Source organism: Nelusetta ayraudi, unplaced genomic scaffold (assembly GCF_046127955.1).
Source record: "Nelusetta ayraudi isolate G7.1 ecotype Tasmania unplaced genomic scaffold, CSIRO-AGI_Nayr_v1 ptg000013l, whole genome shotgun sequence".
NCBI lineage: Eukaryota > Metazoa > Chordata > Actinopteri > Tetraodontiformes > Monacanthidae > Nelusetta > Nelusetta ayraudi.
The window spans coordinates 1959792-1980314 of record NW_027466063.1 but is presented as its reverse complement, the minus strand read 5'-3'; the positions used below and the strand labels follow the sequence as shown (position 1 = coordinate 1980314).

Sequence of the window (20523 nt, the reverse complement as noted above, 5' to 3'; positions counted from 1 at the left end):
TTGTTGTGGAAAATTCCCATTCCATGAATCAGAACCTTTTTCAGCGTTTTTTTTAAACATGCAATGCTCGGCTTTGCAAAGTTAGTCTGTATCTCACTTTTTTCACTTTTTTAATTGACAACTGTTTGACTTACTGCCCCTGCTCCCCAATCCGTAATCTGACAATACACGACCACTTGCATGAACCGTAGAACAAAACATCTTATTGGGGCTCAAGTTTAAAGCATAAAATCTGTAAAATTAGTATGTTTTTAAAATACATGCATCTTATGTGTGGGAGGTCATAATAACAATGACGCCACACCAGGACCAGCTTGACTGTTACGTCTAAGATGAAACTGAGACCATGTAAGACCCGTCTTGACTACTACAATATTAATTCAGGAACTCAGATGATGAAACGAGTTTGGAAATACAGAATTTCAAATGTAAAAGTGGATTTTCAGCCAGAGGGTATCAACTTTGAATCTTTGCTCCCTCTTTTTTCGACACACTCAGTATACCAAGTAAACTAATATAAAATAGATTTTTTTTTTTTTTTTTTTTTTAAAAGGAGCTCCATGAAATTCAATTAAATTATCTGAAGCTGCTGTTGCTACAAGGTGCATTTATAGGACTGTGACTGAAAGAAATCAACTAACCTTCACTTGACAAGGCCTGCTTGAAACTCAAAAGGATTTTTTGATAGATTTTTCATTTAGACTCTCTTCATAATTTTAGTTCTACAAAATGTTTTAGACTTTGACATTATCCTCAGTCTAGTGAACGTCTGTCTTGAACAGTAAGGGTGTGTCTTTGTTCTTGCGTCTTCTTCTTGTTTCCTTATTGGTTGTTTATTTTGTGTGTTGAGTTATGATTGGATGACTTGTGTAGAGCCGGCATAGAGATATCTTTTTTTACAGGACTAGTTTCTTTCTTACAGTGAAAATTTAGAGAAAAAAAATTCTCAAGATTAGAGTTACATCTGAATTTATTTTTTGTTCACTTGCAAATAAGACAAGCACGCTCTGTTTGCCAGAAGACATGATTCCCCAGGCAAGCAGGATGCTTATTAGAAGGATACTTTTTCCATGCCAACTGTTATTCGAGGGCCGCTTACTAATCGTGACCAACACTTTGGGTGGAGGCTGCCTGATGGCCCTGGGCGACTGTTTGCAGCAGAGCCGGGAAATGCACATGGAGGCAGGGAGAGCCCGAAATTGGAGGAGGACAGGTGAGAAGAGAGTGAAAATGGAAAAAGAACCTGCAGGGATGTTCTGATGCTTTGTTTTACCCATCGTGGGCAGGAAGAGGACTAAAATTTAGGTTTGATTACATTTGAGACATCACTTTGTCAGAACTCGATTTCCTTTGATTTAGTGGGGAGTGCTGGAAAAAAAACACAGCCCAGAAGCCGATGAACTATTGCTCTTTTTGCTGCTTTGGATGCTTTCAAAGTCATGCCCGAACTCTTTCAAAGTGCAAAGTTTTGCCATGAATTCTCTCCAAATATTTATTTTCCCTTTGAAAGGTTCCATGTTTTTGGTCGGCTGCTCTATAAGTTTCATTGAGCACTACTGGTACCGCTGGCTGGGACGAATGTATGTTGGAAGAAATATGAACACAGTGGCAAAGAAGGTTCTGGTGGACCAAATGATTTGTGCACCCGGCATTGGATTGTGGTATTTTATAGGTAAGAGGGATTTTTGGTCCTACAGAGCATGTCTTTTTATCTGCCCTCCTCTTTAAACACCAACACAAGGACATTTTGAACAGCATATATTTCCGTCTCGCTTCCGGTGTTTAGTATACAGGAGGAGTTTGAAATCCAATTGTTCCTGTTTGCCAATAAAGCTTGCAAAAAAAACAACAAACAAACTTGAAATCATAGCCATATTGCATGCGTCGATCTACACCCAGTGGGTTTTGCTGGGCAGGAGATGTCATTGAGGCATCACAACCTACAGCAGGTTGGAAACTTCAATTTAAAAACTAAATAAGCTTCATCAATTTGTGTGTAATTCTTGCGCAGGGGCCATGCTAATCTTCTCAGTATCTTCTGTGTTTCGTGTCTTGAACTGAAAAAGAATTGATGAAATTGATATTGAGTCGGTTGTTTCAGGCGCAACTGGCGTTATAGATAAAACATGCATCCAATAGTGCACATAATGACCAAGTTTTAATAATAAACCAATATTATTATTATTGTTGTGATTATTATTTTTTTGTTTAAAAAAACATTTTAATCTTAGCATTCTTAGTAAATTGGTACCATTTGAAACCCATTGTTTTCCTCCTTCAAACTAAACAGTGTAGTTTAATAAGTGGTTTCTCTATGCCTGGCACTTGTACGTAAAGCAGGGATAAAGTTCGCAATTGAATATGTGGGTGAGGCAAGAAGGAGGCTGACGTACATTGTTATCAGAGGTGATCAGGGTTCAAAGGTTGATATGAAAGTGTGTGTGTCTTCTTTCTTTTTCCATTTCGCTGATCATGTCTGAGTCCAACACCTATGCCTCAGATCTTATCTGAAGTTGGTTTTTGGTGAAAGGTGGCACTGACGCACAACTGACAGACGCTCTCTTTCTTTTATTGCAGGCATGGCTTTCACAGAAGGACGCAATTTATCTGACGGATGTATCGAGTTCAAGGAGAAATTTTGGCAGTATAACATGGCAAGTCAACGTGCCTCTCCTGCTGTTCTACTCACTCACATCAGCATCTGTTTTTTGATGCAACTTTAAGTCTCATGCACACCAATTAGTAGATCTTTTGTAGAACAAAAAAAACAAAAAAACAAGCAAAGCAAAACAAAACTAAGAATCATCATCATCATCTCAACCCCTTCTGGCAGACCAGCCAAGTCAAGTAAAAGCCCTTTGACTTTCATCTTGTGCTGAGCTTGTGTTTTTGCTGTGTTTCCTGCATCTAGCAGGTAACTTGTCAGGAGTTTGCACTCAATGGAAGTAGCTGCGATCCGTGCTGGCTGTCGCATTTGACCAATGTTAATAGCTTGATAACAATTCACTGGAACTGTGGAACGTTCACAAACCAAATGCACACCGCCTAAAATGTAAAGCTCATTTTCAACAAACAGGAAGAGTGGAGGGGAGTGGGAGTCTCTGACATGACCTTAGTGTATGTTAAAGCTACCACAAACTGAGCCAGACTTGACTGAGCAGTTCAGAATCACCACATGCAACCTAGAAACGACCTTTGTAACCTCATCCAGTTTCTCAGTATGGCCAAAAAAACCCCACAGGTGGTTTCATGCTCAGCTGGATTTGTGGAAACAAATTCATGCTGCTGACGACACAAGCAAAGAGCAAACAAACACAGCGCTCTCATTAAGAGTCACTGTTGCTGTCAGAGTTGGTCGGAATACTGGCGTTGATTGGCTGACAGGCTCCCGTCTCCTCACACACCTTTTACAATGTTGACTGTCGTTAGCGTTAGCGTAGCTTGTTCAGCCGTGGCTTTCCCTTCCCTGCAGGCGAACCTGTGTGTGTGGCCTCTGGCTCAGGTCATCAACTTCTACTACCTCTCACCAAAATACTGTGTCATGTATATAAACGTCGTCAACCTGGGCTGGAACATCTACCTGTCCTACCTGAAACACAATGTAAGTCTGTGAGGTTGACGTCAACAGTTTACACTTGTCTTACTTCAGATTTGGCGGCGTTAGTAATGCCCTTTGACCACACCATGCATAAAGTTTTAAATGTAATTTAGACACGTCTCTATGTGTATTTACTATTCTGACTGGGCAGTGCTATTCTGTCACGATATTGATGGCTGTGTCAACAGGATAATGCACAACCCTAGGTGGTACCAGACAACAGTTGCATGGCCAAGCAACACAAAGCACGGCCAGCTTCCAAATGTGTGGAGAAGGAAGCTTGAAGTCCAAGGCTGAGTTCACAGACACTTCACGTCATTTTGATCCTCCAGTCCAGCAGTAATGCTTTATTTTTTTGAATAATGTATTTTAACTGACCTCATGTAAATGTCAGGATAGCCTGACATTTACCTAAACCTAAAAAAGTACCCTCGTTCCTTTGTGATTATTCAGTTCAGATTTTTGAAACGATGAATTCACTGTAAATTAAACTGTTTTAACTAGGGCAGAGCCAGTGAGTGTTTTTTTTCTTCTTGGTTGATCTTCATTAGCATGGTAGTCATTCATTTGAATTCAATGTTCGCTCAAACCTTTAGCCTAAATTCAACCCAAAGATCAATCTTTTCTAAGCCTCCCTTTTTTTCCTTTTTTCTTTTTTTACTTTGACTTCACATTCCCCTTTCACTTCACAGTGGAGACGTGTGTTATAAAATTCTTCAATGGAGGAAAAATAGAAACTGTGGACTCAGCACATGGCTGCATTTTGGATGTGAGTGCCCTTTTTCCTGTCTCACAGAGGAATGTTAACATCGTCTGAAGTCACTTATTGACCAGAAAATGTCCTTTTCATACATAAAAGCCCCCATAGAAAGCCCCCAGGCCCAGGAATTGAACACACAACCACTGTGTCAGCCAAAGAAATAAAATTTGTCCAATATCGCAGAACCAAAGCAGTGAAGGATACATACTACAATAAATGTATAGAGGCAAACATGATTTTCGAAATGTATCATTTTAGATCCAGAGAAAAGAAAGTGTACAACAATTCTGATCTTCGGCAGGTCAGCAGGACATCATGAACACTGTTTATTCAAGGTGTTGGAAAGGTGCGGGGAATAAAACTGTAAACTGCTGCTGTTTGCCAAATAACTGCAGACATGGAGTGCTGCAAACAAAGAGGGTTTGGACAAACATTGACAAAGTGGCCTGAAGGATCCTATGCACACCTGGAGAAACTCCACCTGGAGCGCTCAACACATCCTGATGTTAAGGATGTAGCCTCTGTGTGTGTGTGTGTGTGTGTGTGTGTGTGTGTGTGTATGTGTGTGGCGTACACTTATGACTGCGGACGCTTTTCCTCCTCCAACTTGCCTGCAGCAGCCATGCTTCCCTTGACTGTGGCATCCCTCCTTGGAGTGGTGCTTTGTGCCGGTGAGTAAACATTTAAATTTGTCAATGAAACACATAGAAACAGATACAGCAAAGTAGTTTTGGCGAGTGGGGAAGAGGGGGCCATCAGCAATTTACCTGTTACAATGAGTGTCAGTTGTTGTCTGAGTACACGATTTGAAGTCGGCAACATGCAGGTTTGTACTGACAGAGCAATAGTAGTAAAAATAAAGTATAAAAACTATTTAGTGCAGTGTATTCTTGTCATGTTTTTATACAACTAAAAAGTCAGTTTCAACAAAATGTAAAATATTCTCTTTTTATTGGATGGAATTTTGCATCATATCCTCCCAAAAATGTGCGAGATGTTGGCTGTATTCAGGTGCACAATTTGTACAAATTGAAAGTCAGGGACTGGCTCGTTGCAGCAACATTTGAGATGTCTGGCCTAAATGGATTAGCACACACCAAAGTGTTAAAGTCCCAAAAGTATTTTAGAATGTTTCCTAGATTGGCTAAATTTTTCATAGCATCTTGCTTAGATGTTTTTCAAGGACTTAAATTAAATGTTAAATACGTGTTGTGAAGTGGCTGCTTGCCTCCAGGCAGTGATTATTTACCTTGGTGGGCTCTCGAGTGCTTACCGACAGTGTCTAGTTAGGCTGGATATTTAGCCGGGGTTAGTATCACCGGGCTTTAAGTCTGACAACAATAAATAACCAAGACATTGTCAGACGTAATCCTCTGTTTATTGCTTTTATAAATGCATCACTAATCGCTTTTGACCTTGTGCAGTGGTTGCTTTATTGTCTTACGGTTATTATGGTGCAACAAATCCATGCGTGACATTTGATTTGCACTAAAAAACAACAACAACAAAACAAAACAATACATTATAACTTTTATTATTTTGTGCGGCAACAGTGTATTTTTTTATGTGCAACATTTAAGATGAAGGGTAATTACTCCAGGGGCCCAAAGACTGTCAAATTGCAAAGACTTCCTTTCTGGTTTTTAAACAAATAAGTTATGTTGCACAAATATAAATTATGAATGCTAGCAATGACTCAATACCAGCTATTTGAGTTATAAGTCATTAAAAGTTGGTGTAAAAATAAACACTGCCTGCATGATTTATGAAAACTAGTGTCGTGTCCTTATGAACCACATGACTCAACTGTACGACAACACTATTGTGCTAATTTTGGATGTGCAACTTTACAACAAAGTGCACTGTAGGCTACTTCTGGCTTTTGTTGGAAGTTATCATGAGAACCACAAACTGACACAGTGACACATGGACATTGAAAACTTTTCCAGAAAAAGAATATTCTGCTCAATTTTGGAACTCCCACACCTCAGAGATGCAGTTTTAGCAGGAAAACTTAGGAAACCATTGTGTGCGTTCTCTACCCCTGACTGAACATCAGCTACAAGTAACACTTCTTCCTCTGTAGTGGGTGAGGTGACTTTGCCAACCAACACGGCTGCTCCGTCCACCAGAGTGACTGTGACGAGAGGAGACGCCAGGCTGACCGCTGTGATAACCACCAGCGAAAGAAGCGGCAGCAGCAGCAGCAGCAGTAGGAGCATAACCAGCAGCAGCACAAGCAGCACCAGTAGGAGCAGCACTGGCGGCTTCAGCAGCAGCACCAGCAGCAGCAGCAGCAGCATCAGCACCACCAGTAGGAGCAGCACTGGCAGCTTCAGCAGCAGCAGCAGCAGCAGCAGCAGCATCAGCACCACCAGTAGGATCAGCAGCAGCAGCAGCAGCCCTCAGCCCATGACAGTGACGACCCAAAACAGCACTTCAATCACCTCAGGACATGAGACAACATTGCATCAACCCTCGACATCCCCTCACACACCCAACACAACACAGGGGACACAATCTACTTCCTCTCTGCCGTCGACCACAGCCAATCAGACGTCCAATGAGACAGTCAGCCAGGGGACGACGGTTGGAGCCACGTCAACGTCGGCAAACGACACCACAGCCAACAGTGTTAATACCACAAACCCAGGTCAGAGCCATGTCATAGGGACAAATTAAAACTTTGGTATTATCAAATCGACACTCCAATCATTCTACAGCATCACATACATAGAAATTATTTATTTATTCTTACTGAAAAACAATAAAATAAAAACAAGGTTCATTGCAGGTTGTTTTTTTGAGGAGAATCAGTCTTTTGAAAACAAAGCTCAATTTTACACAGTGAGGGTCAGAAGCAAACAGGCCTGCAGACCCCGAACAAACTAGCAGATGACTATTAATAACCTAGTGTATGACTGCAATATTTTTGTTGTGGTTGTATTTATTGCTGTAACGTTGCTTATGCTGCCCTCTTGGCCAGGTCGCTCTTGAAAAAGATGATTTTAATCTCTGAAATTAGTCTTTTACCTGGTTAAATAAAGAATACTGATTGATTGAACCTCAAATGCACAGTATGCAGCATAACAAATGTCTATGTGTAGCTAACAACTACCTGCAACCTCGTCTGTAAATATAAAATGACATACTTTTTTTGAGACAAACAAATTGATTTAATGATGTTGGTAAGTTGTCAATAGCTTAAATGCTGTGGTATTTCTCTCACTAGGGCCAGGAAAAGGCGACTTGTCAGCGAGTCCTGGCCTTGTGGCCGTCCTATGCATCTTCTGCATCATCTTTGTGCTCATGCTGGTGGTTTTCACCGTCAAATTCATCCAGTCGCCGAGGCCAGATTTCCAGAGGCTTGAAGACGTGCCAATGGTGAGCTAGAACCTAAAAGATCTCATGGCTTGACTTCATCCAGAATACTTTTCATTTCACCACCTTTCATTTCAGCAGAAGTAAAAAAAAAAATACATTGGACCTCAGGAATAAAGAACACGAAAAACCTTTTTATTTTTTTCAAATCAAACTGATAACCACCTCGCTGCAGTCCCATTGAGAGCTGCTGAACGAGTGTGTCGGGGTGTTTACCAAGTCCAGGTTTTCATTCCACCAGCAGGAGGCAGTGGGAGACTTTACATCAATTAATAAAAGTTTTTTTTTTCCATCTTTGACAAACTTGAGATGCAAGGCTATGACCTTTGTCACACTGTGATATATAGTTAGATAGATTACTATTACCTTCTCTTCCCATGAATTGTCTGATGCGTCTTTTACTGAGGAAATCACATGAGTTGAAAGTGTGAGAAAACAGGAGTCTGTGGTACCCATATAGAGTAATAACATATCTCTCTTTTCACAACGTTATCGCTGCACACCATCAGAGTGGTCAGCAGGTCTCACGCTCAGTGGGCCGTTACAGCCTTCATGCGTCTCTGACTCAAAATTCTGCACAAAGAAAACACACATTTTCTTTTAGAGGTTGAATCACTTTGAAGGTTACGTTGTTATTTTTTCTATATGTCTAGCTTTTACGATCACCGTTAATGAGCTCAGGCAAGATTTCTGGTACAATTTTTGCAGCGTAAGAGTCAGCAGCAGAATGTGCCGCCTGCAGCATGAGCTAGGTGGTTCAAACTTAGATAATAATCTGCTCATAATGCAGGTTTGATAAATTAGATAAATAATACTGTATTAAAATGTGTGTCCTGTGGGTACAATGATTAAACTGTAATTTCCAAAAACAATCAATTCTAAAAACAAATTACACTGTGGCATTAATCCTTTGTAGCATTCATAACATGCATAAAATGCTTTAATAAGAAATATTGCCGGAAAGAATTTGACTGAAATAACATTATGCATCTACAACTCTGATGGGTCAGTGTAGAAGCAGTTTGACCCTATGCACCTTGAGGACCATCCTGGTAGCAGCTTCTTCTTAATAGGTGCCCTTGTAAATTCTTTGTCCTCTTTTGCTTTTGCAGGGGAAAGTTAGCGAGAAGTTTCCATTTGCACAGTATTCCAAGTGACAGAGAAGATTTTACCTGACACCTCTGATGCCTCTGGATGGGGGAGTGGAGGGGAACAAAACAAAACAAGACAAAAACCCAGTGACATCATGCGAATTCAACAGAAACAAAGGAATTGATGTATTCCATTTCTTTTCATTTCTCAGGCCAGCTTTTTTTGTATATATATTTTGAAAATTGTATGTTTTGTATGTATGTATGAATGTGAGAAATTTAATTTAAATGAATAAGGCATTGAAAGCCATGCAGCATGAGATACAGCAACAACTATGCAACTCTATGTATAAGGTTTAAGTGCATGGAAAATATTTTTTCTCATGCCTGCATCTGTCTTGCTGACGGAATGTAACCCATTAGGGGAAAAAATTGCAAAAGAAGATGATCACATCAGATGCTGGCAACCTCTATACGTTAGTCGTAGCAACAAAAATACAGGTGTAAGTTGGTGCACATGCTGGTGATGCAGATATCTTATGCTGTTCTGCAAACTTTTCTGCAGTGAGATCCTGCAACACAACAGGAAAGACAGGAAATTACATTTACCATTCTAAAAAAAAACTACACCCAATGAACAATGACAAACTGCACTCACTCACAGATTCTCAAGTCTCACGCTGCTTGCCCCCAAGATCAACTCAGTTTGTGTATATCAGATTAAAAGAAAAGGGAATTTTGGTAGTGCATGGAGGAACACCATAAACTGCTATGCTGCAGGTGATCGGCAAACTGACAACCTATTAATTTGGAATTTTGTTTAAAATCCATGTAATTTTTTCTTGTTTTTATAAAACTGTCATCAAATTGAATTTGGTATTGAAAAACAGTTATATAAGTGCAGCAATTGCAGCCAATATTGTTGTTTACTTTCCCACTCATCACCAAGATTAGATGAGTTTAGTGCCAGCAGGATCAACTGTTATAGTGTTATGTGATATATGATGATGGCAAACTTTAAAATGACACATAAATGATATGTTCAGTTTGTCATATAGCCTAGGCAATTCTATGGAGGCACAACAAAACATTTTAGCACAATATAAACAAAGTTGAATATAAATATAATCAACTCAAATATAGCCTACAATGTTGACACTAGTAATAATCAAAGTTGCTTGATTCTGTTTGTTATCTCTCTTTGATTCAGTACACACTTAAAAATGGAGAGACATTTTTTTTTTTTAATATTACAATATATGTGAGAACCATGTTAAGAATGCTTTGTAATAGTGGCTGATTTGCTTAGGTACAATACATTAAACAATAAAAAATAAAAAAAATTCTTCATTCACAAGTGTCATGATTTCTTTGTGGGATTACAAAATTGAAATCTGAAAATGACTCTTCCTACCTTTGTTGTTTAGTCACTAAGCCAGCTCTACTAATGGTTGAAGTATTGTTGGGTCAATGAATACACTTGATCGTGTGACTGGACTCAAGCTTTTACTGGCATAGTGCAGAATACAATACCAGCTCTTTGAACATACAGTGCCACCAACAAAACTGTCCGGGCTGCGCACCGGGCATTATAACGTTCCTTGTGCATATCACTACATCCCCGCTGTTTAGCTGCAGTACCCCCTCAGACTTTAAACAACACTGCACACATGCAGAATATCAGTCAATGCAGTCAATATCAGTTAAACTAACAAAGACACGTCAAGTAGTGCAAAATGTATTCAATTAACAATATTTCCCAAGTAACAATGAAATATAATAGCAAAGCACTCCGGGGTAATGTAAACCTTTCCTCCTGGCAACATTATGACCCCACACATAGTCTTTATAATGAGCTGGTCTGTTCACAACTCTCCCATATCTCATGCATCTTGGTCCGGGGTTATCGGGCGTCTGTGTGTCCCTGTCCTTGTCACAGGGTGGCATCGTAGATGGCCCTGGTGGTTCACGGCAACTCTCATGAGTGTCATTTTGAGTCTCTGCCTCAACAGGGTGGGTCAGTTTGATGCTTCTCTGCAGCCGTGGATTGTACAGCTCACGAAGGTGGCAACTGCACCACCTAACTTGGTTACCATTCTGTGTTTGTACCACGTCGCTTCTTGGTTCATCGCACCTTTGCACAATGACGGCTGGGTGCCATGTTCCTCTGTCTTTGTTCATCAGTCACATGCTGTCCAGGGTAGAGCGGGGGCAGCTCTCTGCGACAGCTGTGGTCATGATGTTCCTTCATGTCCCCTGTCCTGAAGCCTATGCTCCCCTTCACCTGGGTCTGCACGGCTTGGCAGCAGGGTGGTAACAGGTCTCCCAAACATCAGCTCTGCAGGCGATGGTAATTTGCTGTCAACGTGTGTCGCCCTGTAGATTGGCTCGTTGTTCAATGGTTTTTGTCACGAATGATTTGATGTGTCTCACATGTCTTTCAATAAACCCATTGCTCTTCGGGTAGTTGGGTGAATTTGTGATGTGATTAATACCGCGTCCAAATAGCGACATGTGCATTTGCATTTTTTGTATGACTGCATGGCTAGACACGGGCATGGGCAGTTCATCCACGAGTAGGTATTTGGAGTACCTGTCCACAGTTAACAAGGACTGGCGACCTCTGACCTCAAACAGGTCAGAAACTGGTACATCTGCCATAAGATGGCCTTTGGGTTTGCTGTATAGGTCATTTCTCAGGGCATCATGGGGTATACTGGCGATGATAAGCTCAATTAGGTGTTCATTAAGCTCTTCATCAGTGAAGAGGCATTGGCCTAGTGTCCTGGCTCTGGTAACAAAATCGTCAATGCTTTCATCTGTTTTTTTGTCTGTATTGCATCAGGTGCAGCCAATGTATTATAAAGTTCACATTCAGCTTTACTGACTTTTTGTCAACATCACTTGGTCCACTGGCATTCAGCTTTTTTTTAGTCCTTCATCTCCAATGCCACGGCATATTTTTCTTGCTTGTTTGGCGTTATCTGTTATTTACTCATCTTCCATGTACAGCGTCATTTTTTGTTTAAATAGTGAAATAGCCTCACTGAGGTCTGGGTCAGCCCAGTTCATTGTCAGCAAATGTGATGCCATGACGTTTTCCCGTTTAACTCCGCGACCGGGTACTTCCGATCAGGTTTCAGTGTGTGGACAGTTAGCTTAGCTCCCGTTAGCGCCGGCAATTTATACCTACGTGCACATGCGAAATTATCCTCGGACAATCAGTCTTGCTTCGTAGGTGGTTCGGTAACCACCGCTGCCACCATGAAGTATTGTTGGGTCAATGAATACACTTGATTGTGTGACTGGACTCAAGCTTTTACTGGCGTAGTGCATAACAGAACACGATACCGGCTCCTTGAACATACAGTGCAACCAACAAATCTGTCCGGGCTGCGCACCCGGCATTGCAACGCTCCTTGTGCATATTACTACAATGGTGATATAGTAAAGCACTTTAAACTGGATATGTTATCTGCCACTTTCACGTCTTAAAATCGAGATAACAGTCTAGCGTTAATTAGGTCTGAGATGAACCGCGATGGGTGCAGCTGTGTGACTGACTGCGGTGCAGCCCCGCAAACGTTCGCAGAACTACACTTCCTGTCACGTGGGGCCTCCAGTCGACGTCACGGTGACGCCAGGAGCCTCGCGGCGCTCCATGGCTCGGAGTTTGAAGTTTAACTCGGTAACTTACCCCTTCAACCCCCGGAGCCATAAACATGGCCGGAGAGCGCAATAAATGTCGCGGCGCCACCTGACCGACACCTCCGACAGGTTGAGCGACCGCCGAGCGGAAACAGCAGGCTCGCTGAGTGAGGACTGCCCCGTAGCTGAGGTGAGTGCGGGGGACAGAGGTGGGCTCCGGGAAGCTTTTCCAAAGTTTTGGGGGCAGACGCACGCATGAAATCAGCTGATGATGCTTTGATACATGGGGCAAACACAAGTAGGTCATAATTCGCTCAGAGGGAAAATTGGCAATGTCGAGAAATAACTGTGTTGACTCATGCTGATCTTAGTCTGTGCTGCTTTTCACTTTCAGAGTGAAGTTAGATGAGCAAGAAGTACATCTAACAAAATCACTGTGTGTTAGTTCAAATATGATGTTGGGTCTGGGCTGCAGCTGCCCCGTGTATACAAGTAAGAAGATATGTGATACATCAAATCTGTTGGGATAAAAATAATGATAATGATGATGATGATGATGATGATGATGATGATGATAATAATAATAATAAAACGTAGTGCCAAAAGCAAAAACATAGAACATGAAAATTGCACTAAACATTTTGTTTACAACGTCACTTAAATGTGTTCTATGCTGTATACAAAATGAGACGAAATGCACATTGTTATTGTGGTGAATTTACATTTGCAGAGTAAGCTTCATGAAGGAAGCGACATGGAATGCATTTGCCTAAAATATTTAGGTCCTCTTGACTTTATCTCTTTCCTTCCTTCCTCCGTATCTGCTTTCTTCACTCTGCCACACACACACACACATACACACACACACACGCACACGCACACACACACACACACACAGTCATTGTCCTTCCTTGTTTCATGTTTTCATAATATGTCGTTGAAGGAGCATCTGCTGCAAGTGAGTTTTTCTCTCATGGATTTTTCTCTTCTCTTGGTGTCTTGAACATATTTGCAGATTGCATCGTAGTCTCATGTACAAACAATCTCAGTGTGGACACTAACTGCTGTCTGTTGGCGTGGTAAGGAGGGGGCTTTGATGCCTTGCTCAATAAATCAATAGAGAAAGCGCTCCTCATTTAGTCTTTCAGATCAACCTAACCTTGTGAAAATTATAACCAGAGGAAGAATAGTTTGCGCAGAGGTGGAAAACCTTAGCATAAGCCACTCATATGTCTTCATTTAGCACATTGCCAGAGAATATTAAGCCTGTGTTCAGTGTGATGGAAAAAAGTGATCCTTTAAGTATACAGGCAGGGAGTGTGTGTTTGTGACATTCCACCGCACCCTCTGCGTTTCTTTGCTCAGCAGAGTTACATAATTCTACATCAACCATCGCCCGGAGGTAAAGTTTCTGTGGGACAGGTTTTCTGTCACTGGGAACTTTAGCAAGTTTTTCAGTTCCATCACTTTCCTGAGAAACACAGAAAAGCATTCATGATTGTCCCCCATGTGTCCATTAGAGGGCGCGCGTGTCCCGCACTGATCCTCCCTCTCCATCACCGCCTGAAACTGCTTGATGTGCAAACATTTGAGCAGCCAACACCTAAACCTGCTTTTGTCTGTCCTCTATGACATAGTTGGAATTTCACAGAGCCTGTCTTGTTCTGAAAGGTCACCAGTGAGAAGGAAAGGAAAGGTGACATAAGCCAAAAAGACACTTTCTTTCTTTTGGTATTTCTAAACGACAACATTCTGTCCAGATAACAGTTAATTTTCTGCACTTCCTAAAACATAATGTAACATTTTTAAGCAGCAATCTAATTTTCGGCGTTAATATCATAGCTGTGAAATATCTTTTCATTGACTTTTAAAAGGGAGAATTTCCCCCATATTCAAAAAGGCCTCATGCATTGTGGGAGTGTGCCAAAAAGACAGCCAATGTGATGTAACATACTCCAGTATCAGGACAGTTGGGGGCGCTGTGTTAATGGCCAGATGGCATTCTTTACTACAACTAAACTTGTGTACATTTAATTTGGGTTGTCTCTGTGTGTTTGTAAAAGGGGAAAAAGAGCTAAATCAATCAGCAGCTCCACATCTATTTGTTTTTGGGTCCAATTCTGCTTCTCACTTATTCAAGCCAGGATTTAGTCAGTACAGAAACTACAAAGTTTATATGGCAGGTTTGGTTTGATAAAGTCATGTTAGACAGCAAGTACCAGTTCTCTCAAGTGTATTAAAGTTAATATAGCAGTGATAAATATAGTCCTTGTACTTTGGTTCATAGACCATTGCCTTTCTTTAACCATAGCACTGCAATTCCTTTTTATAAGCTAAGTTTAAATATCTATTAGTTGCAGAAATAGAAAAAATAACATGCCTGCTTCTAGTAGACTAAAGAAGAGAATAGCATCCTTTAAAGTAGCCCATTTAGTTTCCTCTACAGGGCAGTACAGTAAAGCGATACACAGAATAAGATGTCAACTGTCTCAGTATTTACTCCAGCAGAATCCTGCCATATCATTTTACCACTTTGTGGGGGTTTCTGGGTTTGAACATATCTGCTGTGTTGTTATGTTACGGAGGCGAAGCTCTTGAAGGCTGCACAAACTCTTATCAGCTTTCTTTTTAACAAGCCTCCCTGTGTTGTGCGTCATCACGACAGCAGCATCACAAGACACCTCGGGGGTTGACTACGCGATGGACTGCTGCAGGACTTGAGACAAGTGCTGCCGAGATAGTTAATCATTATGGCCTCGCGTGGCCAGGGCCCAGACTCGACCTGCCATACCTACTATGGAGCAACACATTGTTGCAGTGATGTGACACTTATCTCACTGATCTCCACAGCTCACACTGCACTGCAGTCGGTTCTGTAAAATCTGACATAAAAGGAAAAAAAAAAACCTTGGGGAATTTTAATAGCGAAAAAAAAAAAAAAACCCTCGTACCTCTCATTTGAACCAGATGCGGCAGATAAAAAGGACTTACTTTTTTTTTAACGTTACTTTTTACAGCCAGACACGTTTGCATGATGAAGTGCTTGAACTTCTAACGCATCGGCCCGTAATGAAGCTCTAATGAGGAGAGTCATTAGTGTCCGTGAGGTGACACCTTCGTAGCGTCCTTCCTGTGCACCTCAGCGCAGGAGAGACCATGAGCTGTGGATCCTGCCCCTCAGATCTTAATGACGATCTACAACAGAGAAAAAGAAAGGATATGATGATAACTCTGAAAAGATCCTTTCTTATTTCAGCACTTTTACTGAAAGAGGCTTTATGTGAAGTGATCTGAAGTGATGCGTGTCAGAGGGGTGCTGAGGACTTCTAGGCCCAATGCAGAGTCTGCACGATGAGCTCTCACCTTGCCTCTGAGAAATAAAAAAATAATAATAAAAACACCTCCTTATACAGGTGACAAAACTGTGGAAGCAGTGCAGTGAGCAGACTTTCATCAGGTCCAAGATCAGCCTTTTTTTTTTTTAACTGCAGATTTATTTAAAGTCGTGAATCCATTCTGGTACCTTTTTCATTTTTGGACAGTTTCACAAGGTGACCCGTTGCTGCCGAAGCCATTCATTCGTTTCCATGCCCCAGATCTGTTGGAAACCTCACGAGTGAATCATCCAGCCATAGAATTACAGATATTTTGAAATGAAATGGCACAGAGGAGAGATATGATGAGAGGTTGATGGTACAATTGAAAACAGGGGGAGAGAACACGGCTGATAGGGACGAAAACTCACCTCACTGAATGGAAACGAAATGAGCTGAGGAAAGCTTATTATTGCTGCTTTTCACATTTTTGTGGTGGATAATGTTTTTCAACTAGTTTAGAAAGAACAATTTCAAACATTTTCCGGCACACTGACTTTACTGTGATAAAAAAAAATGAGAGTGGTCACACAAATACCTGAATTGAAAGCAGCGAAATGGAATTCAGCCATATATGGTTTTGTGGCAATTGCTTTTATTGCTTTGGCTTTTTTTTCTGGTCAAAAGGCTTTTTTTTGATAATGTTCAACTGCATGTTTAATAAGACAGTAGAGCTTTTTGTGGTTTGCTAGCTTCAGTAGCAGGCAGGAAGGTAAGAGCCTACTTACTGAGCCAATAAACCCACTGGCGTATTGTGTGTTGTCTCTTGTTCAATGTGAATTGAATCTGATTTGTTTGTAAGTAATTACCATCCCTGGCTTGCGCCGACACAGAACTGCCTGCCTATTGGAGACAGTGGGAAGACTTCCCCTTTGGAGCAGTTGTTTGCTTCCTTTTCTCTGCTTTCTTGGGCTGCACTCCAGACATGATCAGCAGCAGGAAGCTGATCTGCAGCAGTGTTGTTTTGGATTGTTGCTGCTGAATAAAGCACACATTGTTGTGCACACAGTCTTGGAATAACATTTAAATAATGACGTTGATGTTCTGTACAGACAGAATGACTTTTAACTTAGTTTTTTTTCTTTTTTTAAACTATACCAAACCCATTTTCAATCTAATTTTATCTGATATTGATGAGAAAAAAAGATTTATTTGTAATATTTGAATGAAAGCGGCAACATCTCATGCGTCACATACCCTTTTATCCGTGTGATTTTAAATCATTATGAAATAATGCCTTATGGCAATGGGACATTTGCCAAAGGACTGAAGCTGCAGAGATTCAGATATTAAACCGATAAACTGAATCATCCGTTGGCTCATTTTACCCACTGTGATTTTGCGAGAAACCTGAAGCACCAGTGCAGCATCGTGAAGCCCAACCCCTTCTTTACACTGTGGGAGTATGTACAGTATACAGTATTTAAGTATCAGTGTTTCCAAACAGCATTTGTATTTTTATGTCTACATTGCATTCTGCTCTTGTGCACAAACACAAAAACAGTGAGGGGAGGTCTCTGTTGGACATGTTGGGCTGGCTGCTGTTGGGCAAAGCGAGCAGAATTGTTTTTTAATGGTTTTGCATTCTGAGAAAACATTTAGGGATTCAAGCTGCTGTCTGCCTGCCTTGTTGTATTGTTTTACTGTAGGCTGGTTGTCTGAGAAAATGAGACCCTGTGTCGCGGTGAGAGCCTGTATAAATAAAGGTTAATTAAATAAATCTCTTTCATAAAGCAAATGAAATAGAAACACATAACTGTTCTTTGCACAGTGCCTGTGGCCCAGACTGCACAGACAGCAGACGTGATAAACTGTAGATGTCTGGAAAGTTGATAAAGTTGACAGTTCAGGATGTTCAGTGTGAATAAAACATTTCCTGTGAATGTTTCCACTCTGTGTTGTATTATATTTCTGGTTAGAAAGTCAAAACAAATAGGAATGCTGGAGTGATTTGACTATTATGGACTTAAGAGTAACTCTGAGTTTTTATCGACTAACTGCAAGGCAAAAAAAGACAAATAAGATGAAATGGGCTGCACACGCACACGGCTGAGCAACATTCAGTCAAGCGTCATCGCAACAAGTCTATGGAGCAACTGACCTGTTTGCTGTGTGGTAGGTTTGGGTTTGGGTCAGGGTTGGAGGTGGAGTTTAGAGGGTGAGGTTAGGTTTAGGATTGGGGTTAAGATTAGAGAGATAGACTTTAGAGGAAAACCTGAATCTCCCAGTAGGACGCAAGTGCACTTTTCCTGACTGTCTTGAACGATAGTGACTCTCATTCAAGTTCATCCGATCACCTTTACCTTTGAATGGGCCACCCACCTGAATAAATTGCATAATCATCACTTTTTTTTATTGGTCACAGAGCCACCAGTCACGTTATAGAGCTATCATTTATTGTTTTATGATTTAGCGTCCTTTGGGTTCCAAGAGAGTACATGAACCTTGTCTTCAGATTTAACCGCCATGACTCCTGTTCATTATGTCTGCTGAACTTGATTAAAAAGGACTTTTATGATGGCAAACAGCCTGTTTATCTTCCTGTGACGCTGCTCCTTGACCACATGGTAATGGCAGGTGGCGCTGATAGCTAATAGCAGTAATAAAGATAAAAGTTTGTCATTGATTTTGTTTTAGTTGTCCCCCAACATAATATCTGTTAACCCTTCTGCAGTTTTTGCTGTTAAATCCTCAGCAACTTCTTCTTTTTTTTTTTTTGCCTTGTAAAGTTTGCGAAATTTTTATATTCAACCCCATAAAGGCAAACATATATTATTGAACTTCATAGGAATTGACTTTTTGTGATGCCAATAAAAGTAATTACTCTGACAGAGACGTCATCACATCACCCCCCCACTCATTCTCATTTCCTTTGTTTCAGCTCTTGTCTCGTTGCTGCACCGACCGACAGGCGTCAATGTCTTGGCTCGAGGTAAAACAAATAAAACATTCATCACACACACACACACACACACACGCGCGCGCGTGCACACACACACACACAGACACACATACACACACACACACACACACACACACACACACACACACACACACACACACACACACACTATTAAACATTTAAAAATTGCCAGCCTATGCATACATTTGCCTCATTGGTACATAATTAGCTTAATTTTTTTTATTATTATTATTATTTTTTTTTATCTCTTTTATATCCAGTTTGCAAGCAAACTCAAAGGGCAAAATTAATTTTGAATGGGAGAGCACTGAAGGACAAGACAAAATTGGACGCCAGTAATGTCTATTATTTAAATGCCTATTATATTTTTGTGCTATTGACTGCAACAGTTGGTTTATATTTCATATTTTAAGATTCTTTCCAGCTTTTTTATTTATTTTTTTGGTCTTTGTTCAAGAGCCACAAACTCCCACAGGGAGCTCTAGAGAGAAACCTGCGAGGTTGACTGCTTCTATTTACAGAGTGATTCTCTTGCCATTTCACTTGATTTCTCCATCACAGCCAGAAGGTCTGTGCAGGCCTCCAGTCACCAGCCTGATAGATTCATAGCAAGTTTCCCAATTAGAGACAGCAACACCCTGTTTTTCTAGACTTTGTGACAAATCTGCATGTGGTAATGAAACGCTGATATCCCACTTCTGATTGCATCATTACGCTGCGGGAGCCTGTGCACTCGCGCTAATAATAAAGCACTAATGTATTCAGTCTGTGTAGTAATTTCATGTGTGTGCGTACCCTCAGCATATGTGTACTTCAGGTTTCTGTCTTGTGCAATGGCGCTGACTGCAAACATGGCTGTGTTCAGGCTGCGAAGGGCAGATGGAAGCTCGGTGGATTGCGGGTTACCTGCGGTGTTAAACGTTACATGCGCGTTACATGCGCAGAGCAGCAGGACATCTGAGCTGTCTTTGTTCACCCTTGGTGCTCACATTAATAGACCCTGAGCTGCTTCCTACTTGAGTGGCATTGATCAGACATTATGCTTTATCTGTTGTTTATTATCCACACGCATCTGATTCTGGCTTAATAAAAAAAATGAAATGAGATCAAATAAAACAGCAAGGAATTCACAGACAGAGGAATTATAGATCTGATGGACTCAGCTGCTAAATCCCTGATGTTGTTAATACTGAGAACTGCACGTTGACAGACAAAGCCTTTGTTTGTCTGCATCAAAATAATTAGAGGTGTCAAGGATCTGTGTAGTGACAGAGGAGCCCTGATTAGCTGTGCTTGAGCGCAGTCTTCTCGTTTACACCATATGCTAATTAACTGATTTGCTATGGATGGTGGTGGTGGGGTGTGTGTGTCATGTGTTTGCATCAGAAACATAAATGCAACTTCAAGGTGTTTCAACAGAAACGCTAATAAAAATTTTCTACAAGTCAGGTCACAATACAAAAATTGACACAAAAAGTCTCAATGCAGTGGATATTATTACTTATCATAAGATCCACCATCAGTCAAGACCCTGACCCCAAATGAGTTCCCATGATCCCTTCTTGTTCCCTCTTGGCAGGTTTGTCTGTGGTTGGTCTGATGATGGCAGCAGTTGTTGGAACAGACGCGCACGGGTCACTTTTTTAACGGGTGCACCTCTTTGCTTATCGCTTTATTTGCTTTATCGACTACAGTAGTGCAACTATCTAACGAAAGGATGGGCAAACTATGGCCCGGGGTCCATATGC

The 20523-nt window shown here is 41.1% G+C and overlaps 3 protein-coding genes and 1 pseudogene across 5 annotated transcripts in view; 3 read left to right on the top strand and 1 right to left on the bottom strand.

The window, feature by feature from the left end:
- The first annotated feature begins 935 nt into the window (after window positions 1–935).
- Window positions 936–4208, top strand: LOC142885903 (mpv17-like protein 2). Its single transcript, XM_076022699.1, has 5 exons — window positions 936–1213; window positions 1511–1672; window positions 2578–2654; window positions 3473–3601; window positions 3787–4208. Exons 1-5 carry the CDS (start codon window positions 1024–1026, stop codon window positions 3802–3804), a joined length of 576 nt encoding a protein of 191 aa, XP_075878814.1. The 5' UTR covers window positions 936–1023; the 3' UTR covers window positions 3805–4208.
- LOC142886076 (U6 spliceosomal RNA) lies at window positions 1967–2066 on the bottom strand (annotated as a pseudogene).
- A 157-nt stretch (window positions 4209–4365) lies between the features above and the next one.
- Window positions 4366–10063, top strand: cist1 (colon, intestine and stomach enriched 1). Its single transcript, XM_076022698.1, has 4 exons — window positions 4366–5029; window positions 6445–7011; window positions 7591–7742; window positions 8852–10063. The coding sequence occupies exons 1-4, from the start codon at window positions 4756–4758 to the stop codon at window positions 8894–8896; spliced, it is 1038 nt and encodes a 345-aa protein (XP_075878813.1). The 5' UTR covers window positions 4366–4755; the 3' UTR covers window positions 8897–10063.
- Window positions 10064–12469: 2406 nt separating this feature from the next.
- pde4cb (phosphodiesterase 4C, cAMP-specific b) overlaps window positions 12470–20523 on the top strand; it is a 64641-nt gene continuing 56587 nt past the window's right edge. The window contains exons 1-2 of one of the 3 annotated variants that reach the window (XM_076022690.1): window positions 12470–12668; window positions 18734–18784. In XM_076022690.1, the coding sequence (XP_075878805.1) occupies window positions 12573–12668; window positions 18734–18784 (147 nt within the window). In that variant the 5' untranslated portion in view covers window positions 12470–12572. The remainder of the gene's footprint in view (window positions 12669–18733; window positions 18785–20523) is intronic. The other 2 variants (XM_076022691.1, XM_076022692.1) reach the window with 2 other exon arrangements.

Excerpts from the sequence above, each read along its gene's own strand:
- LOC142885903 (XM_076022699.1), top strand. The coding sequence starts at position 1,024 with ATGATTCCCCAGGCAAGCAGGATGCTTATTAGAAGGATACTTTTTCCA. Across the intron at positions 1,673-2,577 it reads TGGATTGTGGTATTTTATAG|GCATGGCTTTCACAGAAGGA; the intron begins GTAAGAGGGATT and ends CTTTTATTGCAG. Across the intron at positions 2,655-3,472 it reads AATTTTGGCAGTATAACATG|GCGAACCTGTGTGTGTGGCC; the intron begins GCAAGTCAACGT and ends CCTTCCCTGCAG.
- cist1 (XM_076022698.1), top strand. The coding sequence starts at position 4,756 with ATGGAGTGCTGCAAACAAAGAGGGTTTGGACAAACATTGACAAAGTGG. Across the intron at positions 5,030-6,444 it reads TGGAGTGGTGCTTTGTGCCG|TGGGTGAGGTGACTTTGCCA; the intron begins GTGAGTAAACAT and ends CTTCCTCTGTAG. Across the intron at positions 7,012-7,590 it reads TGTTAATACCACAAACCCAG|GGCCAGGAAAAGGCGACTTG; the intron begins GTCAGAGCCATG and ends TTCTCTCACTAG.